Below are 27,240 nucleotides of genomic sequence, written 5' to 3'. Positions count from 1 at the left end.
ACAGTGGAACCGGGAAGTGGTGGCACACACATTTAATCCCAGCACTTGAGAGGCAAAAGCAGGTGGATTTCTGAGTTTGAGGCCAACCTTGTATACAGAGTGAGTCCCAGGACAGCCAGAGCTACACAGAGAAATCCTGTCCGGGGGGGGGGGGGGGGGGGGGGGGGAAGCCACCCTGGGTTTTATAACCAGGAATGTGGTGGTACCTGTCTGTAATCCCAGGATTTGGGAGATAGAGGCAGGAAGATTGGAAGTTCAAAGTTTTCCTCAGCTACATAGCAAGTTAGAAAGAAAGAAAACAGAAGAAAGGAATAAATAAAGGAAGGAGGGAGGGAGGGAGGGAGGGAGGGAGGGAGGGAGGGAGGGAAGGAAGATGAAGGCAGTGGACACGGTTTTGCATACCTATAATCTTAGTACTCAAGAGGCTGAGACAATAGGGATGTGAGTTTGAGGCCAGCCTGTTACAGTCAGTTCAAGGGTGTGAGACAAATAATGAGAGTCTGTCTCAAAGCAAACAAAAAAACAAACAACAGTGTCAATAGCAACAACAAAGACCAAAACCCAAAGGTTGAGCCCATAGGTCTGAGTTTTGGGCTCCTCCTTGTGTGGCCATGAGCACCTGTATGCCCTGCTATGCCTCAGGCTAGTTCATCTGTGAAATGGAGGTGAGCCTGGGACTGAGGAGTCTACAATACAAAGCCTAGGGATGCACTCTAGAAGGGGCACCCCAGGGCTGAGCTATTCTCTAATAGCTGACATCCTCCATTGTTCTGCTGTTCCACACTTAACCCCCTTCATCCACACACTGGCTTTCCTTTTCCACTGTCTCCCTCACAAGGTCAGTTTCCACAGTGCCTCACATGGAAAGGCCAGTGTGCTACTGCTCCAATGGCAGAACAGATGTTAAACAATGGGGAAGTTAACTGGATGATATGTGAATGGGTTAAAGAATGAATGAACGAGCAAGTGAGCCCACGAAGTGCTTTGAACTTTCATGTCAGGTCTCCAGGACAGAGGGCCTACTGTCACTCACCTGGCCATTTTGGAAGCTCGATGGAAGACTCGGAACCTTCTTGGCATGGGGAGGGGGATGTTATGTCCTCTGAGGATGGAGAAGTAAGTGTCAAGTTAGAGTCTGGGGAGTTCCCATGGTCTCCTCCCAGTGGTAGGGCATGCTGAGGGCAGGACCACATGCCTGAGCTCCAAGACCAGGGTACAAGAAGGCTGTCCAAGACTGTATCTGATATCTCCAGTTTAAAAAAAAAAATTAAACCAATGTGACATTGCAATATGTATAATCCCAGCTCTCAGGATGTTAGATGGAATTTCTGCAAGTTTACAGTCAGTCTACTCGGCATATATTAAGTTGCAGGTCAGTTAGGGCTATATAGCAAGACCCTGCCTCCAAACAAAGAAAAACAAAGTTCAAAAACATGCTATATAAGTAAAGCCTGGGCATCCAGTTTCAGAAGGGTCTGCTTTCATACCCTGTGGATCAACAGGAGGCTTGTGGCTTGTGGTTCTGCTTGGATGGACATATGTGTTCCAACTGTCATCTGACCCTCAGTCACACTCTCTGCTCCAGTCCTCACACACCCTCCCTCATGATCAGTCATCCATGGGCTGACTTGCCCATCTCCTCAGACAGCTCTGACTGAGAAATATCCTTTCCCAAGGCCTGTTTCCAATGCCTCTTTTCAGGGCCCCAGGCCTCACCTGTCTCATTTACACGGGAGGTAAGCGCAGGTTCGGGCATGCTGGGCAAGTCAGCTACAGATGGTGCGAAGGGGCTGGTGGAGCCAGGCCGGTCTGGGGACTGGGGGAGACTGGGGACAGTGGGGCTGCTTGAAGGGAGTACTTGGTTGACCTGGGGCATCTCACCTACACCAAAGATAAGGAGGATATAACCATTAGGAACACATCCAGAAATGTGCTGGGGTCATCTCTGCTCCAATCAAATAGTAGAGTGTGAACTGACTTTCTCCTGAGGTGGGGAGAGCACTACATCTGTGTTAAATGCTGACTCTAGTTAGGAGTTCTGTGCCTGTGGAGAGCCGGAAGTGTGCAGGTTCAGAGACAAATTGTCTTGGGGAGTCTTTAGCACATACCCCACAAACATTAATTGCCCACCTCTGTGTTTAAACTAGCATCCTTAAGACTTTAGGTAAAAATCCTTTTTGGAATGTACCAGATGCTATTTTCGCCAACCCAAAGGCTAAGGATGCCATCAGATAGTGGTGTGGGTGCTAGCAGTGTGGGTGCTAGCGGTGTGGGCGCTAGCGGTGTGGGCACCCGTCTTCGCTGTAATGTTGAGGTTTGCACCAATTTACAAGATACCTTGACTTACAACTCTCTTCGTTCTGTTACTATAAAATGTTCATTTAGCTGTTTCCTTGTTGGAATGTGGCATTTGAGGCACCCTGACTCTGGCTTTCCAGCCATGGTCACTCCTATCTGGCTTTGGAATAAATGATCTCTTATTGCTCTCGAAGTGAGCACTTGCTGACTTGGGGGAGAGGAGGAACCTCCCATTGAAGGCATCCAGGGTTAAACTGGGGAGAGAAGTCTGAGTTGCATCCTGTCCCCATGTGAAGTGGACACAGAATGCTCACAGAGTGCTGGGAGCAGCTGTCCCCTGGCACCCCCCAGTATGGTCAGCACTCATTTCCCTACATGTTAGTAGTTGCCCCCTTGCTTCTGGGAAGCCCTTGTCTAAGGAGGCTATGGACTTGAAGCATCCCCACCTCATCCCTTAAAGCCCAGGCATGGCTTACCAGGGCTTATTGGCAGCCTCTCTACGGTGGATCAACATTTAACTGATCAGAAAACAAGGCAAATTAGAGAGAGCTATGCAGAGATGCAGAGCAAACCTCATCCAAGCACGCTGGAAAGAGGGGAGGAGACAGTTAAGTCTCCAGTCTCTTATTGTTTGGCTGAATAATGAGTATGATGAATGTCAGAGTTTAAAAATAGAAATGAGGGGTTTTGTTTGTTTGTTTTGATTTGTTTTTAAGGGCCAGAGAGAAGGCACAGTGACTAAGAGCACTACCTTCCCCAGTGGTCCTGATTTGGCTCCCAACATCCATGTCAGGCTGCTCACAATAGCCTGTATCTCCCACTCCCAGAGAGATCTGTCACTTCTGGCTTCTTCAAGCATTGCAGCCATGCACTCTGATGTGTGCGTCTAATAATATACTAATAAAAAAATATTTTTAATGAAGAAAAACTGAGGGGAGAGGAAATAACACAAAGAAGACTATAAGACTGGTCACATAGGCAGACAACCTTAGAGATGCTCCCGTACTTTGTTTTTTGGGGGGGAGAAACAAAGATAGAGAAAGGTTTGGGGAGAGAGGATTTATGACTAGCTGCTATGTCACAATTGCCATTGTCTGCAATGGGAGAGGACAAGGTCAGGGGTTAGGGAGGAAGGAGAGGCAGCCAGCTTTGATGCTGGGCTCCCACACTCACCATGGTAGATTAGGACACTGGAGAGCCCTGTGCCAGCCCCTGTGCCAGCCCCTGAGATTTGCCAGAGTCCCTGGGGCAGAGTGGTGAAGATCTGGATGTGCCCAGCTGGGAACTCCAAATAGTTCAGTGAGGTCCTAGAGGTGGGCACTGCAGGAGACAGAGGCAGTGAGGGCGGATTGTCCACAGCACCCATCTTCTGTTTAGTGATGTGAGGTGAAAGGCCAGCTCCCTCTTGAGGGCACTTGCTTCTCCAGGAGCAGCAGCTGAGCCTGTCTTGCCTATAGCAGTGTCCCTAGCACTTAGCAGTGTGGCTGACAGAGACATGGAGGGGCAACAAGTGGGCAGGGACAGCAATAGATTCCCTCAGTGGGAATGTTTCATCTTCTCTTCTCTCTTCCTCCATCCTTCCTCCCTCCTTCCCTCCTTCCCTCCTTCTCCTGTGAAGCTAGAATTCAACCAGGGCCTCATTCACTATAGTCACACACTCTACTTCTGAACTACTCCAACCCTGATCCCTGGTGTTTAATGCTGGTTTGTGCTACATTTGAGGGGGGACTGTGCTTCCCTAAATGGGACCCTCTGAACCACCTGCCCATCTCACCTAGCTTCCTGTGCTTTGAGTCCATAGCATGCTCTTCTGGGAAGCCTGCAAAGAGAATCCTGAGATCAGTGGCCCCAGGTTTGGATGTCCCCAGCCATGGAGATTTTTGGCTCCCAGCAGGCTCTGTGACCTTGTCTGAGGAATTGAGAAAGTATGTCCCACTTCTCCCCTACACCTCAGGCCAGTTACGGTGCTGGAGCCCAAGTCTTAGCTATAAAGCATCTTGGCAGGTGGGTGAGAGTAAGGGAGAGGCAGAGTCACAGATCAGGTGAGGTTAGAGCTACAAAACTACTGGAGTCAATTGCCCTGGGCTCTGCTCAGGTTGCCCCATAGCCTGCCAGAGAGCCCTAATACTTCCTCTGTGCATCCTATACCTTTGCACGCACATATCCACTTGCAGACAACAGTGGAAAGCAGAGCTTATCTAGACAGATCAGTGGTGAAAACCATGTCCCTCAGCAAGAGGCTCATGGAGCTAACTGGGGCAGCCACCCAAGGATGCAGATTGGGTCAGATGTGAAAGAGCTAGGATGCCAGGGGGGTGCATGCAGCAAAGAGAATCACAGGCTGTATTTCACTGGCAAGGAACCCATAGGAGATGGGTAGATGGACCAAGGAATCTACCGATGGGTGGAGCACCTCAAGGCCAATAGATCCCAATATCAACTGTGGGAAGGGGGCTGGGTGCTGGGGAGGAAAGAAGAGAGGGAAGAAGGGAAGAGGAAGAGCAGGGGGAAGACCAACCCCCAGAATCATGTAAAGGTGGAAGAGAACTAATCCTGGAAGCTGTCTGATATCGACATACTCACCATACATAGTATGTGTGTGCACATCCACACAACAACAGAAAGACAGAAACCTGCAGAAGGGAGAAAGGGAAGAAAGGAGAGAGGAGAAGGAAGAGGAGGGAGGAGAAGATGGAGGGGGAATCTGCAGACAGACCCTTGTGTTCTCCAGCAGCAATCTAGAAATGCCCTCCCACACATGGCGGAGGGCAGAGGGAAATAGTGTGTGCATGTGTGTGTATTTGTAAATATGTGCAAATGTTTGTGTGTATATGCATATGTACACATGTCTATGCATTATGTGTATGTGTGTGTGTTCATATGTATGTTGATGCATGTGCTCATATGTGTGTGAGTATGTAAGTGTGCATGTGTGTGTGTGGTAGGGGTGGAACAAGTCAGTGGAGTATTCCAACAAGGCTCAAAGAGAGTGGTGGACACATACTCCCTTCAGGGAGAGATGCTAAGGCCAGGAAGGGGAGTAGATGCAAATTCTGCCATTGTCTATTCTTAGGACTTTAGGTGTTTATAGCACATGCCAGATTCCCATGACCACCAGTAAATAAATATTACAGGGCTTGGGGATGCAGTTTAATGTAAAATGTTTGCCTGGCATGCAAAAGGCCTGGGACACACACACACACACACACACTAATAAACATATAAGGACAGGAGAGATGGCTCAGTGGGTGGTTAAGAGTACCATCTGCTCTCCCACAAGACCTAAGTTCAATTCCCAGGACCCACATGATGGCTTACAACAATCTGTAACTCTTGTCTTTGGGGATCTGATGCTCTCTTCCTGCCTCTGCAGGCACCACTCATGTAGTACACAGACACACATGCAGGCAAAACATCCACAGATATAAAATAAATACATTTAAAAAGAGAGAAATAAGCATAAATAAGACAGTGACTTTATGTGGATGTGTGGTCAGGGAAGGTTTCCTGGACAAAGTGAGCTAATGGCTTTGAAGGACCCAACCATGGGAAGGGTGAGAGGAAAGCACTTCAGGAACAGTAGGTAGGCTGCTAAAGTAGCATCCCTCTGTGATGAGCCAGAAGAGGAGGATGAGCAGGCCACAGAGGCCTCTCAGATGGATCTTATGACAACTAGAGGCTCAACAAGGCAGGGATGCCCTAATCTGCATGGGAAAGCACCAATGGCCACCCAAAGAGGACAGACTAAGGAGGCAGGAGACAGGGCAGGAGGAGTGTAGGTACTTAGTCAAGGTAACACAGCCTATAAACAGCAGATTCGGGATTCTATCCCAGTCCTGTCTGAGGCCTTACCCACTGCTTAAAGAGATATTCCTCAGAAACCCAAAGGGAAGCAGGGCTCAGCCATTGAGGAACAGGAATCAAAGCATCCCACATAGGTCCCCCAGGGCCCTAGAGCCGTGTGGCGTGGGGATGTGGCGGGGAGGCAGATAAGTGGGACACAGTAGGCTGCAGACAGAAGGAAGGAAGGAAGGAAGGACCAGATCTGAGCAAGGACAGGCTGGGTCAGGAAGGGGCTCACTCACGTCTCTTGTGAGGCTTCTGTCCTGCTTCTACAGGGATCTCTATGTTCTCACCAAAGCCTTCCTCTGCTCCAATGTGCTCTACTTTGGAGAAACACCAGAGACTCACATTACAATCCCAGAATCCCTGGTAAAGCCACCATGAAGAGGTGTAGCCATTTCTTCAGGTCAGGAAGGAATAAAGGCTGAGCCTAGATCAACTTCCCCCAACTTACTGAAGAGGTCCTTGCTCAGGCCCTCCAGCTGGGTATCCTGGAACACGTACTGATCCAGTTCCGCTGCCAGATGAGGAAGCATACAGTCAGTTAAAAAGGTTCCCAAGGAGGGAGATGGTGGTGCAAGTCTCAGAGGTAGGCAGATCTCTTAGTTCAAGGCCAGCCTGGTCTGCAAAGTTCCAGGACAGCCAGGGCTATGTAGAGAGATCCTGTCTTAAAACCAAAAACCAAAGCCAAACAAACGAAGGGTCCCCTGAAATCTTGCTGTGTGTCTACTTCAGGCTAAGGACCTTCTGGGCTGGGTCCTTAAGGACCAGCCTGGGCTGGGCACAGCAGGACCTCTATAAAGGTTGCTCTGAATGAATGAACACATGCACATTGCTTTTCATGTGCTTTCTGTCTTATTAGATGAGTAAAGTATGTGTCCATGAAAATGTCTGCCATTGGGTTGAGTTCAAATTCTGTCTTTATTCTCCACTAGCTCCCTTTGCTGGACAGCCTTGGGCTGGTTACTTATGTTTCTGGTTCCTCTTTCCTCATCTGAATGAAGAGAACAAATAGTGAGTGCTATCCAGAGGGGGACAGGAACATTAGAAGTATGCTTAAAGCATTTGTCAACCAGGCACCCATACATGATGGTAAATTAAATGAAGCGGTACATGTTGTAGAACTAGTGGAAAGATATTCACATGGCCTGGAACTCACCATGTATCAGTTTGTACTTGTGTGTGTGTGTGTGTGTGTGTGTACTCATGTGAGTCAGTCGTGTGTGCATGAGTGTGTGTGTGTGAACTCATGTGTGTATGTGTGTATGTGTCTGTGTGAGTGTGTGTGTACTCATGTGAGTCAGTCATGTGTGTGTATGAGTGTGTGAATGTGTGTGTACTTGTGTGTGTGTGAGTGTAGTCATGTATGTATGTGTGTGACCGTGAGTATGTGTGTACTCATGTGTATGTGAGTGTATATATACTCATATGTGTAAGTGTGTGTGTACTCATGTATGTGAGTGTGTCTGTCTGTGTAAGTGTGTGTGTGAGTGTGCATACTCATGTGTGAGTGTGTTTAAGTGTGTATGTGTATGTGTGTGTTCTTGTGTATGTGTATGTACTCATGTGTGTGAGTGTGTCTCATATCTATGAGTGTGTGTAGCTGTGAGTGTGTATGTGAGTATAAGTGAGTGTGTGTAAGTGTGTGTGTACTCTTGTATGTGTGAGTCTATATACTCCCATGCACCAGTGCCATGGAATGTGTGTAGAAGTCATAGGACACCTGGAAGGAGTTGTTCATCAGGCTTGGTGGCAAATGCTGTTACCCCATGAAGCTAACCTGATGGACATGCCTTGTCAAACTGCTCAATTTCAGGCACTTCTTTTTTGTGTTTAAGTCAGGGCTTGGAAGTGTGGAGTCTTGGCATGGGATTTCAGATCTGCCATCTGGCTCATCCTTGAGGCCACCTCAAGGATGTATCCATATCAACCTCCTTCCTCCTCTGTGAACAGAGGATTCTCGCACCACAGACTTCATCGGCTGCCCCAAGGAGTCAGTGCGTTCTTACAGGTGTAACAACTAACACGTCACCAGTGTTGGCTGCTGCAATGGCAGTTCATTGGCTTAGGTGCTGGGGATGGGTATGTGGTGTGGGCCTTGTGGAAAAGAGAAGCAGAAAAAAATGGAAATGGGAGTGTAGATCTGGGTGTGGTGCTTGCCTGTGATCCCATACTTGGAGTGCTGAGGCTGGAGCGTTGCCAGGAGTTTGAGACTGGCCTAGGATACATAGTTAGTTCCAGGACAGCCTAGGCTACAAAAGACCTTGCCTCAAAAGCAAAATATAGCAAACCAAACAAGTAAAAAGCATAAAGAAACAGAAAGAAAGTAGGGGAAGTACTGTAAAGAAACATGGTTGGCTTGGTAGCTATCAGGGAGGGGCCTGCATCCCTTTAGTCTTTCCCTTCCTCCTCCTCCTCCTCCTCCTCCTCCTCCTCCTCCTCCTCCTCCTCCTCCTCCTCCTCCTCCTCTTCCTCCTCCTCCTCCTCCTTCTCCAAGTCCCTTCCCTTCAGCCCTAGTTGTTGACCCTAGCTGTAATTTTGGTGAGAAGGACCTAGTGACATTAGTGAAAGAGAATTCTTCTTCTCAGTCCTTTCTCTGGCCTCTGCCACCTCCTTACCGATGTTGGCATAGGCCTCCCGGGTTTCTTCATCCATTTCCATGTCCTGCAACAGCTTGCTGAACTGGTCGCAGTTGATGGTGTCCATGTCTGGCTCTGCAAGGGGAAAGCCCATAGGATGAAGCCTGGGTGTTTGGGAGGAGGGGTAGTGAGGAAGGAGGGTGACAGCCTCCAGGCAAGGGTTCAGTGCAGTCAGCAAGGGTCAGTGCAGTCAGCAAGGGCCGGGAGCTGTCCATGGTTCTGACAGGCAGCCTGTGCTTTCTCCAGCTTGCTAACTGTCTAGTGCCCGCAGAAGGACTGAGAAGTCAAGCAGAGGCCCCAGGGGACAAGGCCCACCTGAGCTGAGTTCGATCTCCTCCTCCCCAGCCAGGTCCATCTGCTCATAGAGGTGGTAGAGGTGTAGGGGGTCGGCATCGCTGTTAAGGAGCTCCAAGTAGCTGCCCTCTGGAGCCCCCAGGTCCATGGTGGCACACAGACTATGACCTGGGAGGAGAGATATATGCAGATATGTCATCGGATGGTAAGCAAAGGCAGAGAATGAACTTGCACTGCTGCTGGGGGTGAGAGGAGCCCAAGAATATGAACAGGGCTCCAGACACTAGAGAGGAGTTTGAGTCCCATCTGTGAGGCCTTAAGCTAGTGACTTAACCTCTTTAAGTATCTGTTTTCTGGAGCATGGAGAGGGAATGTTCCTGTGGAACCTTGAAAGGTCAAGGGTGGCTCTGTGCCATGTGACAGTCACATGGAAGCCTCCAGTCCAAGAAAGCTCATCATGCTGGGGAGCCTTCAGGGAAGGGTCTCTCTGCTCCCAGACTGGATCTTCTCACCAGAAGGCACCCACTTCCACTCATGCCCAGATCTCAGGTCTTGGCTTAGGATTTCCCAGTGCCTCCAGGGCCATGCTTCCTATGTTTCCACTGGCTTTGGAGTTGATTCACAAGCCTCTCAAATAGACCTCCTCTGCTAGTGGTTCCAAAAGGGATGGAAAGCAGAGATGACCTTGCTCACCCCAGTATAAAGAAGCATCCTCTTTAGCTGCCCTAGCCCATGGGGCTCAAGCCATATGGGGATGAGCAAAGACCCTGACCACTGAGATTCCACACCCTGTAGCCATGCCTATGAGGGAGTTTTTAGACTGCATTGATTGGGGTAGGAAGACCCATCCTGAATATGAGCTAAGCACCAGCATTCATCTCTCTCTGCTTCCTGAGAGCAGATGTAGTGAGACCGTCTGCCTCACACCTGTTACCAGGCCTTCCTTATACAATGGCCTGGACTCTCAAACTGTGAGCCAAAAATCAATGCTTCCTTAAGCTGCTTTTGTCAAGTACTTCCTCACAACAGTGAGATAAATAACTAACACAGTGCCCCACCCAAGCCTGCTGCACATACCAGGCTCTCCCTACTCACAGGGACAGTGTCTAGTCAGAATTCCCAGACAGCCTGAGTTCCTGGAATGTGTCAAGCTTCACACATGTCACCCTCCAGCTTCCCTTAGCTAATTATGTTCCTGTCTCTCAGATGAAGAACCAGATTGGGGTAGTGGTGGCAGGGTCACATCCTCTGCTGCCAACATTTGAGAAATGAAGACACAGGTGACAAGACAGTTTCCTCTTCTGAGGAAAAGTCTGCGCACATGGCGGGGGGGGGGGGCGGCTCTTTGGTGAATGGGCAGTGTTTTTTGGAAGGCCCTGTGCAAATTGCCCTTCCTCAAGGCTTCCACACCCATTTGAGAAGACATCTCTGGCGCTTTCCACCATTAGTCCTTTGGGGACATTTCTGTCCCCACTACACACTACGGTAGAGGGTTTGGGTTTTGTGGGGTTATTTTTTGTTTCGATTGGGTTAGTGATCATGCTGTGAGCTGAAGTGCTCAAAGAATTCAAGATTTAAAGGTTCCAAGATGTCCACAGAATGACAGCATAAAAGTCAGAGTGTTGTTGGCAGATAGCTCCATGGTGCAGGTAGCTACTGCTGGGCCTCAGCACATGAGGATGGTAGTTTATGTATATGTGTTTGTGTCTGTGCATGTGAGTGAGGTGCCCACACATGGCAGAAGGGGCTGAGGTAACCTCTGTAGCTGGGGTTACAGGCAGTTGTGAGTAGCTTGATGTGGATACCAGGAACTGAACTCTGGTCCTCTGGAAGAGCAACAAGCACCATCAACACCTGAGACATCTCTCCAGCCCCAGTATAGTTTGTTTTAAATGAACAATCCAATGTTTTTGCCACCCTGTAAGTTGTCAAAGCCAGGGGCGTTGGCATTTCTTCTAGGTTCCACCACACAGTTACCTGGCAACAGCCAGGTGTGCCTGCCTTACTATAAAAGGGGCTGCTCACCCCTCCTCCCTCTCTTACTCTCTTACTTCCTGCCCTTCTTTCCCTGAACCTTTTCTCCCTCTCTCCCCTCTCTCCATCACCCCTCCTTCCATGTGTTCTTGGCCGGCCTCTACTCCCTGTACTCTGTCTCTGTCTCTCTCTGTCTCTCTCTGTCTCTCTCTGTCTCTCTTTCTCTCTCTCTCCCTCCCTCCCTCTCCTCCCTTCCCAACTCCCTTTCCCATGCCCTAAATAGACTCTATTCTATACTATATCTGTCATGTGGCTGCTACCTCAGGGGGAAGGGATGCCTCAGTATGGGCCCACAGAGGCACCCCTCCCACCTCATCACACCTAGCTCTATCAAATATATCCTTGGCTCTTTCTTTTTTATAAAATACAACAGCGGGGAGGGAGGTCCTTGTCCAACAGCTCACAAAAAGAGATGAAGACTTAGGCCTGGGCAGGAGAAGGCAAGTGCCATAGACAAAGGAGGAAGTGACTCTCAGGCCTTGTGTCTCCTCAGAGCGGGCAGCTCAGGACCATGCACAGAGGAGGCTGGCAGAAACTGCTAATCTCACTGAAAACTTTCACTTCCTTCAGGGGCTTCAGGTGATCACAAGAGACAGAAGGGAACTGAGGAATGTAACCAATATTGAGAGATTGAGCTGGGGAGTAGGCTCAGTGGTAGTGATCTTACCTACCATGTAGAGATCTTTGGTTCCATCCCCAGTGTGTGCTCATGTACACACACACACACACACACACACACACACACACACACACACACACCTCAAAAAGGAATGCTTGAGGGACTTTGGAATATGGAAGACAATAGGAGGTCTGTGCATTTCCTTTGGAAGCAGGAAGAGTGGAAGACCTGTGTATGAGAAGTTTCACATTAGTAACATCTGGAAATACTGCTTTTGTTTTACCCCAGGATGCCACTATGAATGGCAGGTTGAAGTATGGCTTCAAAGCTGGGGCTTGAATCAGATCCATGATATTAGTGGCTTTGTTTCCCAAACTAATGAGTGTATTCGAGTGTGTGTTTGCACACAATGTTTGTGCATGTGACCATCACAATGTTTCTATACAATAGCTCCAGTTCCTGACTGTCTTCTCCTGGCTAGCACTTCTCATAGTTATGACTTCTTCAGCTCTTGGTTTCCACCTCTTGTCTTGAAGACTGTCTGAGGTCCTTCTGTCTTGGCCTGCTTCAAGAGATGGCTCAGGATATAGGGTCACTGGGAGGGGGCAGTAGGAGTGAGCTGCTTGAAGTTGGAAGGGGCTAGCCTCACATTAAAGGGAGGTAGTTAAGGGATCTGAGATGGTTGTCCTCAGCCTGTTTCCAAGCTTGTTCTCTGTGTCACAGTACCCTCAACCATCCTGGCATTTCTGTCCCAGCTCCCTAGCTCCCCTGAGCTCAGAGCAGCCAGCCAGTCTATGGGAAGATTCAGTAATTAGAAAAACTGGAAAGAGATTTGGATTTGGTCCCTGGCAGCAAGCCACAGGGCTTTCCCATGGTGGAGGTGGGACAGAAGAAGCCGGGGGAGCCCAGACATGGGGGCAGCTAAGTTTACAACAGTTCAGTATCACAAGATTAATACAAGAGTCACTCTGCTCTGGCAGGGTAGTGTGATTCTGGGAAAGCCCCTTCCTGTCTCCACTTCTTAGGGCTGTCATCTGTTAAATAAGAGAGTTGTAGTAAGACAGTGGCTTTCAAGTGACATTTCACAAGAATTCCAGATCCTTTAACAAGTGAGAAAAAGTTGTTGGCTGAAAGGGCATGGGGGAGCTCAGAACCTCTTTTTCCCTAAGAGGGGCTTCACACAGCGGTCTAAACATGCAGTTGTAGCTGGATGTGGTCATACAGGTATGCAATCCCGGCTGACCAAGAACCTGGGGCAAGAGGATCATGAATCTGAGGGCAACCTAGGCTTTGTAGTGAGACTCTGTCTCAAATGCACAAAGCAAAAGCAACAAAACTGAGATTCAAGCCAGGTAGAAGAACCCTGTAATATTGGCTTTGAGTGGCAGCAGGAAGGTTGAGGTTCAAGGCCAGTCTGGGGTTGTATAACACAAAGTACAAACAGGATCGGGGTATGTAGAGTAGTCGCTCAACCTGAGGGAGGCCCTGAGTTCTGTTCCTAGGACTGCAAGACAAAAGCAAGCAGAACTACTCCAACTCCTCTGCACAAGACACCGAGCGGACTCATATAGTCCAACTTCACATCATTCAGGAAAAGCAAAAGGGGGCTGATGGCTGCCAGAGGCTGGCGGAGACAGGAATGAACTGGTGTAGAGCTGCAGTTTAAAGGGCAGTGAAACCATTCTGGAAGACACTGCCATCATAGACAGGCATCATTACATCTTGTCCAAACACATGGGATAAGTCCTACCAAGACTGAGCCCAAGCTTTGGATTTTGAATCTCAGGTGACATGGAGACATATTGCAGACTGAAAGGCGGCAGCTGGGGAGACTGTGGGTTCGTGACCATATAAATGAGAAAAAAATCCCTGCAGCTTCTGTTAAATATTGTTGCAACCTTAAAAATATTTAAAAGATAAACAACAAGCAAGCAAACAAACCAAGTAAAGAAGACCAAGGCTAGTAAGATGGCTCAGTCAGCGACATGCTTTGTAAGAGCTAAGGCCTAAGTGTAGATCCCCAGGACCCAGATAAAAAACAAGGTCGTGTATGTCTTATTCATAGTACTTGGGCACGGGTACAGGCAGATCCCAAGAACTCACTGGTTGGTCAGTATAGCTAATTAATGACCTCCAGGTTCAGTGAGAGATCTTGCTAAAATAACAAGATAGACACATGCTACTCTCGCATCTGCATGTGCATGTGTACACACAGACACAGACATAGACACAGACACAGACACAGACACAGACACACATACACACACACCAGAGAGCAAGAGGGAGAGACAGAGACAGAGAGACAGAGACAGAGAGAGACGAAGAGAGACAGAGACAGAGAGAGACAGAGAGAGGGAGAGAAAGAGAGAACCATCATCCTTAACAACAACAAACTTGGGCATAGTGTTAAGAGTCTAAGTCCCAGCCCAGGGGAGACAGAGATGGACGGCACCTGGAGCACACTGGCCAGCTACCTAGCCTTATCAGTGAGACCAAGATTCCAGCAAGAGACACTATCTCAAAAATGAAGGTAGATAGCTCCTGAGGAATGACACTCAAGGTTGATCTCTGCCACATGTACAAGCATACTTGTTTAAAAGAAAAGAAAAGAAAAGAAAAAAGAGAAGAGAAAAGAAAAGCAAATAAGAAAAAAGAAGGGAGGGAGGAAAGAAGGAAAAAAGAAAGAAAGGAGAAAGAAGAAAAGTAGAAAGAAAAAGGAAGAGAGAAGAAGAGAGAGGAGACAGAATAGATAGACAGACAGACAGGCAGACAGACAGACAGATAGATAGATAGATAGTAAATAAACACAAGCACCAACAACTATTTCACACAACAGCTGAAGCACACAACCCAGTGCCCTGACTCAGTGCAGTCAAACTGTATGGATGCTGGAGTACCATCCAGATCCACCCTATAGGACAGTGAATGGGTCAACCAGCAGCCTGCGGTTCCCAATAGTTCTCCTTTGGAATAACCAAAGCCACACCACGTCTCTAGATGATGTCTTTCAGAATTCATGTGCCAGTTGCCAGACCTTAGCTTGCTGGCACTCGGAGGTAGAGAAAGTAAGGTTAGATGAAGTCAGTAGGGTGGGATCTTCAAGCTGGTTTAGCAGCTCTCTCAGAAGAGGAACTTCGCTGAGCAGTATGCTGACCCCATCTTGCCACATGACACCCTTTGTCACGCTAAGATGCGCCAGGAAGGCCCCTGACAGGTGTCCAGTCCCACTTTCATCTTCCCAGCATTCAGACTTTAAGGTTAACTTAGCTCCACCCAACTGTGACACCAGGGTGGCTGACCCAAGCAGAGGCCCACACAGGGCACAAAGGTCTTGTTGTTTCTTCACTTTAATGTGAGACATTGCTGAAATAAGACTCCTTGGAGATTGGCTATGATCTGCATGGTGACCTCATGCAGCTGAGTCCTCTCTCCATCCAGGTCTGCTTCTGTCCCACAAAGCACCTCATTCTGAACCCAGACAGTCTTGATGTGGACATCTCCAGCTCAGTGCTGGAGTCCATGACAGCCTCACCTCTGATAATTTTTAAAAGATTTTTTTTTCTGAATATGACCTGCAAATCATATGGAATCCCACAAAAGGTATCATTGCGACTGCTATAGCTAAGCCTCCTCCACCTGGGCTCTGAGCCCTGAATGGAAGCACCCACTGAGCCACAACTTGGAAGATCTTGGTCCACAGATGGGACAAATGCAGCCTTCACTGGTACTGGCACATGGCAGGCATCTGGGATCTAGGACAGGAGGAAGAGGTGCAGCCAGAGGAGCAGAGGCATCAGTACCTTTCCATAACAAGAGCCCCTTCCCAGCTCCAGGCAGCCCAACGTCTAAACATCCCTGAGACAGTTGATCAGTGGCTTGGAAAAAAGTGCAGCATGTTTTTCTCAGAAAGAAACCCAAGCCAGATGCTGAGCATAGAGAAAAGGGTCCTATGGCTGCAGCTTAGCAAAGGAGAGTACAAAGCTCCAGTCCCAAGCCAGGAGGAAATCAGGAGTGGCCCTGCTTTCAGGGAGCTTGTGATGGAGACCCGAGTGTGTCGGTGGCAGGCTCTAACAAGCCTGAGCATGGCTAACAGGGCCCCACAAGTCTTACTCTCCCCTAGTCCCTCTTCCTTACTGAACCATTACATTACATTCCTTTTTTTGGGGGGGGGGGAGGGTTCGAGACAAGGTTTCTCTGTGTAGCCCTGGCTGTCCTGGACCTCACTCTGTAGACCAGGCTGGCCTCGAACTCAGAAATCCGCCTGCCTCTGCCTCCCAAGTGCTGGGATTAAAGGGGTGCGCCACCACTGCCTGGCTAAATTACATTCCTAAAGAGAGCCACCAAAGGCCATTCCCTTATTTGGCCACTTCCTTGTGCCTGACTCATTCCTGAGGCTGACCACCAAAGTCCAGCAATCAAAGTGCATCATTTGGCTACACAGACTAATATATCCAATCAAGACTTAGCTAACACAGACTTCCCCTTTCTTTCCTTAAAAACTGCTTCTGCAGAGACACCTGTTGCTATCTTTGCCCAGTCCAGAGGCAGCTCCCTCTCCACTGCCACTGCTTGTCTCTTCCAGGGTACATAAGTCTCCTTTGTGCTGAGAATTCAGCATACAGTTCATTCTGTGCCTACTCAGAGGTCTCAGACTTGGCCTTGCACAAATATCCAAGGGCAAGGATCACGCATGCAATGTACGTAGCACAGGGTCTGCAGCTGAGCCCAGGATCTTCACTTTTTGTGAGTTTTGTTATTTGACTGTTTGGTTTTGTTTTAAAGACAGGGTCAGGCTATGTTCTATGCCAGTCTGGTCTAGAATTCATAGCCTACTGAGTGCCAGATTACAGATGTGCCCTGACATACCTGGCACCTGGTGCAATGCTTTCTGGTGGTTAGGGGATCCTCTTTGGGCTTGGATACCTGACAAGTCTGAAAGCATCACCCCGAGAGAATTAGGCACTGCTTTCTTGTCATTTAATATGTGTCTCTCCCTCTCAGGGTGTAATTACTGTTGGCACTTCTTCTAGGCTCCGCCCCATAGTTACCTGGTTACAGCCAGGTGTGCCTGACTCACTATAAAAGGGGCTGCTTGCCCCCTCCTCTCTCTCTTGCTCTCTTACCCTCTCTGTCCCTTCTCTCCCCATTTTCCCTCCCCATGTTCATGACTGGCCTCTACTCCTCTATTCTCTCTCTCTCTCCCTCTCTCTCTCTCTCTCTGCCTTTTTCTGTCTCTACTCCCTCAACTCCCCTCCTCATGCCCTATATAAACTCTATTCTATACTATACGGTCTGTGGCTGCTACCTCAGGGGGAAGGGATGCCTCAGCACGGGGCCATAGAGGCACCTCCTCCACTTCACCATACCATGCCTCTACCAAACATATCCCTGGCTTCCTTTTTTTTATATATAAAAAAACAGCAATTACTAGATCCCAAGCCTTTCCCCTTGTTGTGGTGGGAGGGAATCTAGAGTCCTGTGTATTCCAGACAAGAGTTGTATCCCAGAGCTAAGTGCCCAGGCCTTGCTGTTTGTGTTTGGCTTCCTTGTATCCCAGAGCTAAGTGCCCAGGCCTTGCTGTTTGTGTTTGGCTTCCTTGCGGGTACTTTCTGTTTTGCTTCTGGGGTAGGGTCTCCCTGTGCAGTCTAGGCTGGCCTGGGACTTGATCTTCCTGCTTCAACCTCTCAAGTGCTGGTTACCAGCGTGCACTGACTGTACCTGGCAGCAATCCATATTTAAAACCCAGCATCCCTCACTATGCTCCTCTCCTCACACTTGCTCCCCACTGATGCTGAATAACAAGTGAGGCTGGGGCTAAAGAGAAGGCTCAGTGGTTGGAGGCACTTATTCCTCTTGCAGAGGGCTGGAGTTTGGATCCCAGCACCCATGTCAGATTGCCCACAGCTCTCTGAAACTCCAGCTCCAGAACATCAAATGCCTCTGACCTCTGCAGCCACCTACAGTCACATGCTCATGCCCACATGTACACACACCTGCGCATAATTAAAACTAATTAAATTTGTAAAAGAAGGTTTTATTTCCAAGGTCGAAAGTCTATCCCCTTGACAAGTGGCCTCCAGTGCTTAGCTTGCCTGGCTCCTCCAGTAGTCCTGATTCTGCAATGTTTTCCACATTCTGTTCTGTTTCCCATACTTCCCTTCAGCTGGAAACTTCAGAAGCAGATCGGACACTTCTCCCATTCTTCTAGGCTCCTTTTCGAAAGTTTCTCAGCAGCCTTCTTTGGCTGTTGACTCCATGTAGTGGCCTGTCCCTTCCTGGATTTCTCCACAGTTCCATCTTTCTTTCCGCTAACTATCACCTGGCTTGCCTGGACTATTGTTGGTGGTGGTGGTTTTTTCGTTTGTTTGTTTTTTATTTTTTGTTTTTGTTTTTGTTTTTCAAGACAGGGGTTCTCTGTATAGGCCTGGCTGTCCTGGAACTCACTCTGTAGACCAGGTTGGCCTCAAACTTAGAAATCCGCCTGCCTCTGCCTCCCAAGTGCTGGGATTAAAGGTGTGCACCACCACCGCCCGGCGGGACTGTTGTTTTGACAAGACCTAATTAAGTTACCTTAATATCTTCTGTATACTAATATTTTGAAGAAACAGAAATGTGGGGTTTATTGTTTGGGATATTTATTATTCTTTTAGTGGTAATAGTAGTAGTAGCAGTAGTATTTTGAGATATGGTCTCACTATTTAATCTTGGCTGTCCTGGGACTCCCCAAATAGACCACACTGACCTTGAATTCTCAGAGATACACCTGCCTCAGCTACCCAAGACCTGGGATTAAAGGTGTGAGCCACTACACCAGGTTGTTGGTGTGTGGGGGGGTGTCTTTATTTGTTTTTTAAATAAGGATCTCAGTGAGCCTCCTGTGTGCTGGGGTTACAAATGTGTGTGGCTCAAATACGGTTATTCTACAAGAAGACTACTTGGGTGGTAGAGATGACTCAGCTGGTAAAGGGGATCTCCAGGACCTACACCCTGGAGGAGAGAATTGACTCCCACAGGATGTCCTGTGACCTGCACAGGCATGCCATGCTTTTAGGCCTCCTACCCTACACAACCAAACAAATTAGCAAGTATAAAAATAAATAAATGAAAGAAATCTAGCTGGGTATAGTGACTCACACCTGTAACCCCAGCACTCTAGAGGTGGAGGTAGAAGATGGTAGTGAACATGAAGCCATTTGTGGTTCAAAAGAAAGACATAGCTTTTTTCCTTTCTCTCCTTCTTCCTCCTCCTCTCGTCTTCCTCCTCCTCTCCTCTTCCTCCTCCTCTTCCTCCTCCTCTTCCTCCTCCTCCTCCTCCTCCTCTTCCTCCTCCTCCTCCTCTTCTTCTTCTTCTTCTTCTTCTTCTTCTTCTTCTTCTTCTTCTTCTTCTTCTTCTTCTTCTCCTTCTCCTTCTTCTTCCTCTTCTTCTTAGAAAATCAAAAGCAGGTAGCCAAACAGATTCTTTGACATCAATATTTAAAGGTAGCAACATTACAAATAGTTGGTCCACAGGCTGCTGGATATGGTGGTATACACTTGTAATGTCCGCACTTTAATGAGGCAGAGACAGGAGATTGCCAGCTTGGGTTACAGAGAACCTGATACCCCAAGGTCTCAAAATTATAACCCAAACAACTACAAATATAACAAAAAAAAACAAAAAACAAAACAAGAAATAGTTCACAGGCTGACACAAGCTGAGTCCCACCAACACTGCCTGGGGACACAACACATGGCCTCCCTGTTAGAATATTCTCTGCCATTGTGTTCAGGCCGGGGGTACAGCAGAGAGGAACCCTGAGTTGTGCTATCAGAGGAAGCCAGACACTGAACAACTGCACTTACAAAACACTTAGAGCAGTCAGAAAGAGGGAACTAGGTGGTGAGTGGGTATCACCAGGAACTGGTAGAGGGGGAGTTACTGCTTCAGTGTCCAGAGTTTCCATCTTGGAGGGTGGAAAGTTCTAGAAAGAGAGGTAGCAATGGTTCCAGAACACTATGAACATGCTCAGTAGGAAATGTATGCTGCATATTTTCACCATGATTTTATGAAAACACTTTCTATTACTGCCTTGAAAGGCCAGGAAACAATGATGCCGCCTGCCACAAAGGCAAAATAAAATCTCTGTTCCCCAGAGATGTACTGTCTTTGCTGTACCACCAAGTTCAGCCTGCTCAGAACCCACCAGCATCCATGGAAATTCACGTCAGCTACCCAGGCAGCAGACAGGGTTCTCAGGAGATCTGGGTTCAAATCCTGACTAAGCTTAACAGCTTGCTATATGGCCTTTGGCAAAACAAAGTCAAACATAAACATATTAATCAATAAGTGTTATAATACATGCCACTATAGGTTATGTGTGTATAAAATTATTGTATATTACTTGGTAATATGTATAAAGTAGATTAACATATGTGAATATATTACATGTCTTTAGAAACCATAACAAAGATCACTTCTCTGGACTCGGTTTCCACAGATTGCATAGATAGTAAAGAGGAGGCATACATTAGTGCCTCTCCTTGAAATGAACGCGAATCACTGGGTAGAGGTGGTTTAACCCAGGTTCCCAGGCTCTGCACCCAGGAAACATGCAGAAGATGGAAGTGGGGGCTTGGCACTCAAACTGCCAGAGACCTTGGGGGAGGGGCCTAGTACTGGCGAACAGGGCCAGGGAGGAGCTAGGGCCCTTGGGTGGGTCTGAAGACCCTGTGGCCCTGGGACCTGTCATCAACGGCCTCCCAGAAGATTTCCAAAGCCTGGGCTACTGGAACCTCCTGTTCAGTCGCCTCTGGGGGGTTCTCTTCACCCACGTTCGAGCCTCTAGGAAAGCAGGTTTTGTAGTCGGAAGGGGACGCTCTTTGGCTACACCAGGTTACAAAGGAGGAAAACCCTTTTTTCTTAATCCGCCTGAGATGTTGTATTTATTTTATTTGGAAATACGCATTTAAGACTTAATTCCGAGATTTAATACAGATTTAATTCCGAGACTTTTCTCGTAACTCCAAGCATTGATAGGAAGAGGGCCACACTGGACAGGTATGGGTTCGTGAGGCCTGGAGTGCAGAAAGGAGCTGTAGGACTCTGTAGGAGGAGGGTATCATTCAAGCTAGGCATAATGGCTACAGTTCTCACTGCCTGGGTCCCCTGTGACAAAGTAAGGTAGGTGCCTCCCTCCACCTCTCCCCCAGATGGTCAAATACGTGCACCCTATGCCGTCTCTGGGCCAAGTCCTCATAAGAAGGACCCTGTACCCAGAATCCAGAGTCAGAGGTGGTCTGTCCCAACACGCAAATGAAGGTCCAGTGAAGGGCAGCCCCTGGTGCAAGGTCCCTGTGCTCTCTGTAGATGTTGGGGACTGATAGAATGAACGCCTGCCCCCTCCCTGCACTCCCTCCCCCCCCTCCCCGCGCCTCCCATGGTCTGAGTCCCAGAACTACGGACACTCCTGCAAGGCTATCCCACCATCTGTCTTCACTACAAGCTCTGCGCACCTACCTTCACTACCAGCTCTGTGCATAGCTTCGGGGGTTCTGCCTCCCAGCTCCCTGCTCCCAAGGTCCTGCATACAGTCGGTCTGGGATCCAAGAAGCCTTTCTACCTCCGGCACACCTATGCAGCTTTTTCCAGCCCTGCTGTCTAACCTGGGCCAAATAGTTGCCAGCCTCAGAGCCTCGGATTCCCAGCCTAACTTTAGCGGCTGCAAAGGGGGATGTTGGAGACACCTACCGCGGCTGTGCCCTGCGCTCCCGCGTGCTGCCTGCAGTCTCCCTGATGCCAGCTCCGTGGCTCTTAGGAGCTTGGGCGGGCAGTCTCCTGACAGCTACCACACAAAGGGAGTATCCGCCTTTCACTTTCTATCTACACCTTCAGCTTTGAGCCAAAGGCAGAGCTAAGCAGGAACCCCTCCTCCCCCGAAAAGTGATATCCACCACGTGCTTTCTCAGAAGCCACTACATGCAACCCAAGTTTGCTTGGACTGAATGCTCCCAGAGGACCCCTCCCTACAGGCAGAGCTCCCTTAGACCAGTCCCTGCTCAAGAGGAGAGGACTGCAGATTTGAGCCAGCAGAGCTGAATTCCAAGGCAGGTGTTTGGTTTGCAAGCCACCTCCCATTTACACCCTTGGTGGCTCTCTATTTCACTCTCTCTCAGCTCAACCACAAAGATAGGCAAGCTGCCCCCTGAGGCATTTAGACCTGAGATCCATCTGCTAGCAAAGCTCTTCGACTCCCTGCCTTCCCAGGACAAGCATCCTTGGAGAGGTCACTCCCCTTTCTCAAGCCCATATTTCCTCATCTGTAGCTAGGGGACTGGGTCAAGTTAGTTAGCCTCTGACCTGCCCCCTCTCTCTCCCACAGGGAACCTCCAGCTGCACGGCCATGGGGCTGAGCTGGGACACTTTTCACCTTGATTTAGGTGGCATTTCAGGATAGTCTGAGAAAAGGGATGCCACCCCTTTTAACCAGCATTACACTGGGGACCTTGGATGACAGTGGTTACCTCATGGTACCTGATGCTGTTCAACCCTTGGTTCTCAACATTACCCTACTACACAGACATTCTGCTGAGCCCACTGTGTGGTGGCTGAGGAAAACTGAAACTAAGAACGGAGGTTCAAAGGCACAACACAGATGCAGCCAAGAGTGTAGCTAGCTGGTAAGGCCACCTCGAGGTCTTCAAAGCAGGTGCCACACCAAACACTCTCAAAACCCACTTGGAGACTAGAGAGAGAATCTGCCAGAGACTCCTTGCTTACTAGATATACTGCAGGCTTGATTACAGTTTGGGAGTACCAAGCTTCCCAGGATGGAGGTCTCTTAGAGGTACACCCCAGTTTATCCAAAGACAGACATAGGCTTGAGATGTAGCTCGAGGGTAGCGAGCTTGTCAAGCCCCCATAGGGTTCTAGGGAATCTCCTTAGGGAAGTGGAGAAGGAAGAGAGGCTAGTCTACATAGCCCCCAAACCTTGGCAGGGCTGAGAGCAGCCAGCAGAGGCCCCTGGAAGTCTGAGTGCAGATAAACCTCTGTTAGGAATGCTGGAACCCCCGAGGCCTCAGTGTGCTGATTAAAGCTCTAGTCTTAACCATTGTCTCTAGTTCACCCTTTACCTTGCAACTCCGGCAGGTAAGACCCAGAAGGGCTAGGAACCAGGCAGCGCATGATGTAGAGAGCTGAGTGATGCAGTAATGTCTGTGGTCCAGCTGCCTCTCCTGGTGTGCCAGAAGTCTTCAAGAAGGTCCTCAGATGCCCAGGTGGGAAGCAGGCAGCCTCATCTCTCACATGCCTCTCTATACCAGTTAGGAGCCCAGAGACTACCAAGCTCAGCTAGCATGCAAAGAAAGCAAGCAAGGGACCAACTGAAAATTCTCCAAACAGCTCATATCCTGTATTTGGATACCCTCTAATTTGCCCATGCTCCCTTAGCCACCACAGCTTCTTATGTTAATTTCGGTTCCTTCTTGTGGGCCAAATTGGGTGACCACAGAAGCTGCACCTCAGCTAAGTCACTGAAATGATAACTGCAATGGACACACAATCTTCTGCAGCACAGGGCCTGCACCAGACTCTAACGCATGCCCCCAAGATAACAAAGAGCTGTTAGGGACATGGTGAGCTCCAGCTTCTGCTCACGGCAAACTGCTGTGAATCTCTCTGGATGCAACATAGTCTTTTATTCCAAAAAAATGAACTAAAACCCAAGTTTCACCCAGAGTGTTGACTCTAATTCAGTAGCCTGAGAGCTGACTGGTTCAGGGTTGTGGTGATAAGCAACACTGATGCTCACAGGGAGAGAGTAAGTATCTCTCCACCCTGCCCATCCTTCAGGTGGCATCAGTGAGAAAGCTTTCGCCTGGAGCTAATCTGTTTTTTAACACCTCTCTAACACATCAGGAAGCAGTATCTGGCTTGAATCAAATAACATAGCTCTATTATATCTTTGAAAACCAAGTGCTGGGGCTGGGGCGCTATAGCTTGGTTGGTAGAGTCCTTTTCCAACCTGGTCATGCATACCTGTAGTCCCAGAGTGTAGGATGTGGAGTCAATAGAATCAAAACCTTAAGGTCACTGTAAATGCTGTGGAGAATTGGAGACCAGCCTGACTACCTAAGACCCTGTCTAAAAACAAATAAGCAATGCTGCTATCTCTTTGGGCACTTTAGCCTCCTTGTGGCAGGGAATAAAACTTTCTTCTTTGAAAATACATGGGAGTGGTTTGGGAAAATGTGTCAAGTAAACGCTAGTGTGGGAAGTATACAGAAAAAGTGAGGACTGTGTGGTTGGCAGTGAAGTGGATGGATTCTGGGGGCCAGCCTGGGAGACAAAGGGTGATCTGGCTGCTCCTGGCAGGTACAATACTGTAGGCTCATCAACCCATCTGAGCCTTTGTTTCCCTGTGTGTAAAATATGTCTTTGTATGGTGACAGTTTTAAAGTCATCATCGCTGCTTACAAAAGTCCCAAGAAGGAAGTAGACAGACAAATGAGAAATACTAGGAGTCAATTTGAAACAGTCGTTGTTTGACGAGAAAACACAGTTAGTAATAGAAATCACACGATGCCCCAGTCCGTCCTCATGACAGCGTGCTACCGAGACATGCCGGTATCTGCTGCTCTGCTCTTCTGAGACACATGGAGATTCCTTCCTGTTTTTACTGGCAGACAGTTCTGATGGCCCCAACTGCCCTAGACTTGCATCACTGAGAAGGGTCTGTGTTACAATGGGGTTCAGCCTAAATATACCTGGTTGGCAACAGCACCTCTTACCGGTGCTGTTACCTGGTCTCCCCACACCCTTTCTGACACCCCCAGACCCATTTTCACAAGAACTAAGTAGAAGCATTCTCATGTCTGTACAGATGATTTCCAAGCAGGACAGTCATAGGTGCCATATGTTCAGTAAGTACCAGATGAGCTTATCAGCACCCAGAAGGATGACGCTGGAGATGTAGAGCTATGGACCTACCTGAGGCCAGTGGAGATGGGGAAAGATACAGAATAGCTTAGACAGCAAATTATTGACCCAGGATAAGGTGAACAGAGATGAGGAATGGGAAGAAAGATCAAGCCAGTGCTGGGCATTCTCTCCCTTAAAGCACCTATTTGGGAACTGGGAAGATGCACCATTGGCAAAGTGTTTGCTGTGCAAAAATGAGGAGCTGAGCTCAGATCCCAGCATGTTAAAATTGGTATGGTGCCCTGCACCTGTGATCTAAAGCTGGAGGATTGCTGGGGCTTGTGGCCTTAGTCTTGAACAGTCAGTAAGCTCCAAATCTAGAGAGGATCTCTGTCTCAAAAGGTAAAAAGAGATTGAAGAAGACATCAATGATGATCTCTATACACAGGCACATATATGTGCATGCACACATGCCTCCACAAACATGTACAGGTGTACAAACATGTAGATGTATGCACCCCCGCCACCCCAGGACACACACACACACACACACACACACACACACACACACACACACACAATTCTGGAATTGTCTGAAAGGATGGATGGCAGTCGGTGTTTTGATCAAGGCTGACTTGAATCCCAAGTAGATAAAGATACTGTGAATGCCTTGCACCATGATTGTTAGTAAGCACATAATTCCCATGGGAGCTAAATAACTGACCAAGGAGAAGGAGATAAGAAAAGGAGATAAAAATGAAGGGTAAGTGGCTAGATAGGATCTAGGTGGTAGGTGAGACTGTAACCTCTAGGTGGAGGGGTATGTACATGGATGCACTGGTGAGAAGGTAGGTAGCTAAGTTGCTATATAAATATACACAGATGAGTGAATAGACAAATAGAAAAACTAATGAATTGGACAAGGCAATATTGGTCAAAAATGGATTAGTGGAGCAGTAGATTGGAGTAGGTGTGGGGGTGGCTAGGGAAGGTATGCTGGAGGGACACAGGAAGTGATCAGGAGGTGACTTAGAAGGAAGTGTGGACAATAAATATGATGCCAGGTGAGATGCCAGGTGGGCCACTCCAGGCAATACCAACAGACTCAGAAACAGTCCCTGGCTGGGTCAGATGCCAAGTTCTGAGGCAAGAGATTACTTAGCAGTGTGGCTGGGAAAATTATCTGGGAAGTGCCAACTTCCCGTACAGGCACTTCTCCTTTTGAGGCTCCTGGGAGTGAATGGGCCACAGGCTAACTGCTGGGACTCAGGCTGAGCTGAGCTCTCTCGGAAGCCTACCCACTTCCAGGAGGCTAGGAGCAGGGCAGGAGCTGGGATGGACACCTGGGAGAGGGAGGAGTCTGAAGAAGGGGAAAGCCAGGATCTGCAGTTCTCTCATCCTAACCTCAAATGAGGAAGGAAGCTGGTGGGAATGTCCCTTTCCAGTAAGTCAGCTGGCATCCTAGAGGGAGCCTTTATGCTGTGGCTTAGAGAATGAAAATCCACATGAGGAAATCCCAGAGGCACCAAAACAGAGTGTAGTATTACAGTACTCAGAATGGAGTAGAGTGCAATCAAAGACAGCCAGAATCAGGAGCTGAAAGGGATGTCCTGCAGCCTAGACAAAGGAAGTCAAAAGGCCTAGCTCATGGACAAAACTTGAGGTTGGAGCTGCCCTCTCCTGTTCACAACAGACCTAAGACAACAGCCTTGATGGTGTTGAGTTGAAAGCAGCATCATGTGACTGAGAATGTTTGTGTCTCACATGGGATGCTGTCCCCAAACCCACATAACGGTGACTGTGACTATTATTGCCTCCGTTTTACAGTCAGTCCTTCGTCAGGACCCTTCCCAGCTCTCCCCTCCCTGCCAGTGACTACCCTGGCAGGAGCTGTCATCTCCAGCTGCTTGACTTCTGTCTGGGCATCTGTTTTGATTTATCATTGAGCTCATAGAGTTCCCTTGGGATGGGAGCATGAACTCCAGACTCACTGGAGCTGTACAACACTATCTGCACACAGGCTGCTCTATGTAGATCAGAGTTGTAAATTACCAACTTGTATGAACATAACACTGTTTAAAGAAGATACTGCTATAACAGAAACCTTCAAAGGCAGGTGCACCAGGAGTAACATCGTGCCTAGCCGTACAGTTAGCTGCCTGAAATTTTGATTTCCTTAACCAAGAAAATTCCCCCTTAGTTCTATGTGACTAAAAGCAAAACATGTACAGGTCAAAATGTTCAGATGAAAATTTAAAATGATACTTCAAGTACATGTTAATAGTTTTATGTTCATATGAGTTGGTAATTTGCTGTTATACCTGTACAGTATTTTGTACACCATTGTCATAGTCCAACCTACTTCTTTTATTGGTACTTTGTGTAATATACTGAATCTATATATTGGGCATATGAGACATATCATGATTAAAACATAACCTTCTGTCTGTGTGGAGTTTCTTCACAAACAATAAACAATATACAACACACTCAAAGAAATTATATAGATGCTGAAAAAAATGCCAGTCTAGACAAAGGCTTGGCGTGTGTGTGTGTCTCTGTGTGTGTGTCTGTGTATTGTGTCTGTGTGTGTCTGTCTGTGTGTGTCTGTCTGTGTG

At 48.3% G+C, this 27,240-nt stretch overlaps 1 protein-coding gene across 5 annotated transcripts in view; it reads right to left on the bottom strand.

Moving 5' to 3' along the window:
* Ciita (class II major histocompatibility complex transactivator) overlaps positions 1-27,240 on the bottom strand; it is a 40,899-nt gene that overhangs the window by 10,002 nt on the left and 3,657 nt on the right. For 2 of the 5 annotated variants that reach the window (XM_031362433.1, XM_031362439.1), the window contains exons 2-9: positions 9,096-9,242; positions 8,760-8,855; positions 6,596-6,658; positions 6,384-6,464; positions 4,073-4,117; positions 3,472-3,618; positions 1,717-1,881; positions 1,034-1,102 (exon numbers count right to left, since the gene is read on the bottom strand). In XM_031362433.1, coding sequence (XP_031218293.1) covers positions 1,034-1,102; positions 1,717-1,881; positions 3,472-3,618; positions 4,073-4,117; positions 6,384-6,464; positions 6,596-6,658; positions 8,760-8,855; positions 9,096-9,242 — 813 coding nt within the window. Of the gene's footprint in view, positions 1-1,033; positions 1,103-1,716; positions 1,882-3,471; positions 3,619-4,072; positions 4,118-6,383; positions 6,465-6,595; positions 6,659-8,759; positions 8,856-9,095; positions 9,243-21,454; positions 21,783-22,836; positions 23,103-27,240 lie in introns of those variants that run through there. The other 3 variants (XM_031362443.1, XM_031362453.1, XM_031362438.1) reach the window with 3 other exon arrangements.

This window comes from Mastomys coucha, unplaced genomic scaffold, assembly GCF_008632895.1.
Source record: "Mastomys coucha isolate ucsf_1 unplaced genomic scaffold, UCSF_Mcou_1 pScaffold12, whole genome shotgun sequence".
Taxonomy (NCBI): Eukaryota; Metazoa; Chordata; class Mammalia; order Rodentia; family Muridae; genus Mastomys; species Mastomys coucha.
This window is presented reverse-complemented; position numbering and strand designations above follow the sequence as displayed.